At 45.6% G+C, this 6072-nt stretch overlaps 1 protein-coding gene across 1 annotated transcript; it reads right to left on the reverse strand.

The window, feature by feature from the left end:
* Positions 1-306: 306 nt before the first annotated feature.
* NPY2R (neuropeptide Y receptor Y2) lies at positions 307-5868 on the reverse strand. Its single transcript, XM_052690401.1, has 2 exons — positions 5581-5868; positions 307-2833 (listed from the first exon to the last, which is right to left on the reverse strand). The coding sequence occupies exon 2, from the start codon at positions 2806-2808 to the stop codon at positions 1651-1653; it is 1158 nt and encodes a 385-aa protein (XP_052546361.1). The 5' UTR covers positions 2809-2833; positions 5581-5868; the 3' UTR covers positions 307-1650.
* Between the last annotated feature and the right edge of the window lie 204 nt (positions 5869-6072).

Below are 6072 nucleotides of genomic sequence, written 5' to 3' on the forward strand. Positions count from 1 at the left end.
CTTTTTCTTCCTGGAGTAAATACGAGCTAATTTGCTAGACCTCCCTCCTCTGTTCATGAAAAAGCCAAGTCCAAATGATTTAATGGATTTTTAAAGAATGGTGGCAAGATATTGCTTATGTAAGCCTGAATTTCTCCACTTGATAAAATCTGATGCTGCTACAGTGCTAACACTTCAGTACTGGAGTTCTGATGTTTTAATATTTCTAAGAGAGAACACAGCCCATCTAGGAACACAGACAAATTGGGGGGAAAAAAGAAAAAAAAAAGAGGCAGCTGAAATACAGTTGTGGAAAGAGACTCAAAGTGAAACTATCACGCTTATTTTTATTCTTGATAAGCAGCAGGGTGGCTTGGAATAAATACGGACAGAAATTTTCTTCGTCTTTTTAATGAGTTCAAAGAGGCTAAACAAAGACACTGAAGAGTTGAACATCGCTGTGTACAGCACAGTAAACAGATTAAAATTTTATACCTGAGCAAAAAAAGGAATTTAACTATTAACTACAGCATGCAGAATAACTGATAAGTTATCGCATAAACATAGCATACTGTTATTAGGTTACACTCATTCAGATGCTCTTAATTTTTACTGAAGCTAAAGATGGAAAAAGCTCCAAGATGAGATGAGTGTGTGACATAACACCACAATAAGAAAAAGTACATTGGCATCTAGCAGCCTTTCCAGAAGATCAAAATTATCTGCTGTTTTATTACGCAGGGAAAAAGCAGCAACAATTCAAAGCCTGTGGAGTTAATAACACGTCAGACATTTAAGCAGGTCTTGAAAATTAAAATATTGGCAGTTTATGAAGTGCTCATAAAAGACCTGAGCCTGCATCTCCTCCCTCAAATGCCACTTAAAAGCTCTGTGTTTATGAGCTCTTCCGAATGTGGAATTAAAGGTACGGATCTGCAGAGAATTAGTGATGAGGTCCCAGACTTGCAATTTTTCTCACCAACATAACCATAGCCAATTCATAAAGGATGAGTTTTGACCCCATTTGATTGACCCAAATCCACCTTTACCTTTCTTCATACCAAATTTGGTATTTTTTCCTTTTCTCTTTTTCTTTCCCCTAATCCATTCAGGATATTCTGGTTTGAAGTGCTTCAGTGCGAGTCAGAAACAGTACCGTATCTATTTTCCTCATCTCCACAAAAGTTCCCTGTGGGAGAAAAAGTGGCTGAAAAGTTTGAGCTTTAACCGGCACAGCCCATTTTCCCCATACAGGCTTCATTCTTCCAGGAGACTTCTATACTCCCTGGTCTCTACATGCAGTATACAAGTTGCCTGCTGCCATCAGCAGTACTCCTGTGCTACAAAACAGCCATTTACCTTCCTATGGCCAAAGCAGCAAACTCTGCCTTTGTCATTTAGACTTGTCAAGTAGAGATGGGAGGGATGGGGTTGTCTCTTACCATGTTATAGACAGCCACAAACAAAACATCTCTCTTATTTTTTTGGAGTTGTGTGGTCACATCCTTGCGGTGCCAACCTACTCCCCTCAAATCATATCACCTGCCTTGACTTGCCTGCCTCTTTTCTTTCACCTTTTATGAGTAAAACTATGCATTAAAAATGCATGTGTCAGAATGGATTTATTCCTTCGTCCACAACATGTGCATTTCTTCTTTAAAGTCAGAAATCTTAGACATTGGTAGGTTGTGTGAAAGAGTCTCCAGGGAACTGACTCTTCTTTGCTTCCAGTTTCTTCCTGGCTTTGAAAGCTGCTGACACTTCAGGGTGGATGGAGTCTAGCCGCTGCTCGCACTGAAAGGCTGTGAGGAAGGCCGTCCTGTAGTTGTTATTCATCCAGCCATAGAGAAGAGGATTAGCAAATGTTGAGCACATGGCAATGACATGAAACACCGTGTAGATCAGTTTGTACTCTTTCAGGTCCAACACCTGACTGTCAATATCGCTGACTAGCTGGAAGGCATGGAATGGCAGCCAACTGACAGCGAACACAACAACCACGCAAACCAGCATCTTGGTGGTTTTCTGACGCCGGTGGTGGTAGTGGTCGTTCCCCGCCCCAGGACTAACATGGTTCTTGAGCTTGGTCCAAATGCGGGTGTAGGCGTAGGAGATGACGGCCAGAGGCAGCACGTACTGGATCAGGAGCATGGAGACACTGTAGATGGTGCCATAGTTAAGCTGCCCCTCCCCTGGCCACTTCTCAGAGCAGACCACGATCTTGAAGTCCGGAATGATCTCAATCAGCGAGTACTCGCGGAAGATGGCCAGAGGGCTTGCCAACAGGGCACTGACTGCCCATGCCACTCCTATGATCAGGAAGCTGATACGCTTAGAGATTTTGCTTTCCAAGTGATAGACAATGCAGCGATGTCGATCCAAGGCAATCACAGTCAACGTAACAGTAGACACGTGCACAGCAAGGGCTTGGGCATAAGGCACTAAGTGGCACAAGACTGGGCCCAGTTTCCACTCACCCAATAGTGTGTAAACTAGAGTGAAAGGCAAGCACAGCGTATTCACCAGCAGATCAGCCACGGCCAGGTTGGCGATGAAGAAGTTGGTCACGGTGCGCATGCTTTTGAATTTGATGATCACGTGGATCACAAGAGAGTTCCCGATCACCCCCAGCAGAATGATGGAACAGTAAGCAAAGATGAGGATTATCTGCACCTCAACTAGCGTTGTGCTGTCCTTCAGTTCTGGTTTGGGGTCAAGAGCCAGTTCATTGAGTGGTGTGGTGTATCTTGGCAAGTACAGCTTGGTGAACAACTCCATCTTCATTTCATCTGTCTGGTTTTCTTCACCCATTGCTTCCAGGGGCCCCATCCTTTCAGTAGCAATAGCTCTGTCCCTGAAAAACAGAACAACACAAGAACACACGGAGAAATCAGTCTGCAGTGGCTAAGACAAGAAGTAATGAGCTAAAGGTAGAGCAGTTTTCTCCTCTAACCTAGGTTCTACATATCACAATTAAGAGAAGACCTGTCTTAATATATTTAAATTCTGTTGGCCTTACATTTCAAGCTCGATCCTGTAATATTATTCAGGCATGAAAACTGGGACAGATTTCAAAAGTAGTTCAAAGACAAAGTTTGCCTAAGTAAATGCAGCAGGATTAAGATCCAGCTGGGCAGTGTATCCTTTTTTCAGAAACCACTACCTGAGTGTAGTAGTTATGTAGCACAAAACTTTCACTAATACCCATGGTATTCTACATAGAATGGCACCATCCAGACTGTTATTAGCATAATAATATTCCAGCTTTTCCTTAATAGAAAGCATTTCTTTCCAAATTCCTATATGTTACTTTCAGAGAACTAAATATCGATGTCTTTCTTTAACAAACTTTCTTCCAAGAAAGTGCCACAAGGCAAACAAAAGCACCACTCCAGCAGAACTGAAATAACAGCATTTCTCTGAAATGACTGTGTAACCTATTCATGCTGAAATTAACACAAGAAATGGTTAAAACTCAGATACAAATAATATTTCCTTTTTGACTAATGCTTAAGAAAACGCAGTTCCCTGGATGCTGCCCATCAATTCTTGTCTGCAGTCACAGAGAAGAACAAATCATTCCCCTTCTAATGTCAGTAAGAATCTCACCACTTGCATCAAAAATCACATTTTGTTGGCTTCCCCACACAGGCAGAGCCAAATTCTGCTCAGCTAACCTATACTGTCCTAATACAGAGTAGGTATGGATGGATAAATGGATGTTTTATAGTCTTCATATAGGGACTTCAGCCCTGTATGCAATGTGCCTGTTCTCATGCAGACTCTCTAAACCTTGGGTGACACGGTAAGGAAGCACCACACACATGGAGGCTCCATGGTTTGACCTCTGAAAATACTAAGAAAATGTCAGTGCACAGTGGGCTCGCAGAAGGAACTCCACTGGTTGCCACTGAGAGTAAAGCCAAAGCTGAGTGCTCTACTTTGCTATTCATACATGCCCCAAGGAAAGCAAGAGTAGAGAAGTAATGTCACTTTCTTGCCATCAGATGTTACATAGGAGTCCAGCTTGACTTCAGGTCTGCCTAAAGAAACATTCTTGCTGTTAAAACCTGTGGTTTCATGCGGCCTTTTTATCTGTGATGATCGTGATTTAAATCACATCCACTTCACTGCAGATCTCCATTCCTACCTGTGTCTCCACTGACATGTATCAGCGACATCCCTAGGTGTGATTTCCTCACCAAATTGCTGTACATGTGCATCTCTACTCTGTGACTGGTTACTACAGAAACAAATACTATCTGTCAAGAGGTGACCAAGCCCTTTGTGTTTTGCTTTCACACCATGCAACATCCCAAAGAATTTCTCAGTGCAAGCTTTCTTTCTTTCTTTCTTTCTTTCTTTCTTTCTTCCTTTCTTCCAAAAGATACAGATCAACCACATACTGGAAGCTATTTTCCCCCAGATTGCACTGGTCTTAATTATGCCATACCATTTCTGTACAATTAATTAACAGTGCAGCTGAGATGTGCTGCTGTTTGTAGAAGCTTACCCCACAGTTTTGAGCAACGTAATCACTTACTGACTACGTGTGTAAGCAAGGGTAGCAAGATGGGATTCCTTATCAACACACCTTTAGTCCACCAGCTAGGGAAATTAAAAGATCCCTGAAAATTTGCACAGCCAAAGCAATACAGATGTTCAGAGGTCGTCTGAGCTTTTTCCTTCAACCTGTGTATCTGCACCCAAGAATTTTGCTTACATACATATATTAGGGAAGCAGAGATAAAGCAGTGAGGTCTCAGAACTGTCAGGTGCTCTCATCATTTTTTTTCCTTGCAAAAACAAAAGGCACATTTACACACTGTCGTAGTAGTGTGAGAGGGAAGGCAAATTTCAGTTTTCCCTTGCTTTCTACAGATCCAGGGGGGGATGATGGAACTCAGACAAAAAGAAGACAGCATCCCTTTCTTCCCCAAAACATTTTTGCTATTTTCTCCTGTCTCTGAATTCTCATGATTCCTATTTCAAACCTACTATTTAGCAAAGCCTTCTTTTGTTCCACCACTTTTATTCTGTTTGTTACTGCCTCGTTTGGGCTGATGAAAGGCATTTTGGTCTTGTGTGACCAAAGGTGGGAGGAGGGATCACTGGTGTCTGCAGACGAGATGAGTTGGGCACACAGGAAGGGGCAAAATAAAATGGGAAATAAAATCGCCAGTAGGACATTCAGTAGGCAAAGAATCAGCTGTTGTCCTAGAGCGGGGAAGCCTGAGGAAGATCAGACACATTTGGTGAGACCCTTCCCGTTCTTCTTAGCAAAACTCTCCATCCGATGGCGTTTATTTGCACACCCACCGCACCGAGCTATTTTTCCCCAGTTTCTCCCAGACCCTCCCTCGGGAGCAGGCATCAAATCGCATCGAAAGTTCCTCGGAAGACCGGGGAGGTTTTGCAACGGTTCCGACAGCAAGCGAGCAGAAAGAGCAAAGCACCTACGTGACGGCACGGGCACGGCGGCAGCGCGGCACCGGGGCAGCTCCGGAGTTGCCGCCTCGGCGACAGGTGAGGCTCCGACTCCCAGCGCGCCCTCGGAGCCCCATTTTCACCTTCCCCGGCCCCCTCCCCCGGCACACTCACCGCAGCGGCTCTTTCCTCCCGGTCGACGGGGCACCATCGAAAGTTTGGAGGCGGGGGCAGCGGCGGGCCCCGCATGCCGAGGGGCGGGACGGGGCGGGACGTTGGGACAGGACGGACCGGGAAGGGCCTCCGCCGCCGCCTCCCTCCCTGTCTCCCGCAGAGCGCCCGGCGGGCGGAGCGCCGCGCACAGCCCCGGGATGCGGCTCCGCCTCTCTCGGCTGCGGGGCGGGGGATGCGCGGCGGGGTGCGGGCTTGGCCGGCGGCTGTCCGACACAGAGCGGGGATTTAGCGGGGGAAATGCTCCGCTACTTTAGTAGGGTCCGCGCTCGCTGTTCTTCACTGCTTCTTAGTGTTCCCACATCATGAGCGTAAAGGGGACGCCTTTGCTCCGAATTGCCGCTGGAATCCTTAGCTGCCAGAGACCCAGCTTGGGGTTTGCAGCTCCTCGTAAGAAAAGTGGAAATGCCCGTTATCGGGGCAGGTGTGAAGGTG

This window comes from Tympanuchus pallidicinctus, unplaced genomic scaffold (assembly GCF_026119805.1).
Source record: "Tympanuchus pallidicinctus isolate F22 unplaced genomic scaffold, pur_lepc_1.0 scaffold26, whole genome shotgun sequence".
NCBI classification, from domain to species: Eukaryota; Metazoa; Chordata; class Aves; order Galliformes; family Phasianidae; genus Tympanuchus; species Tympanuchus pallidicinctus.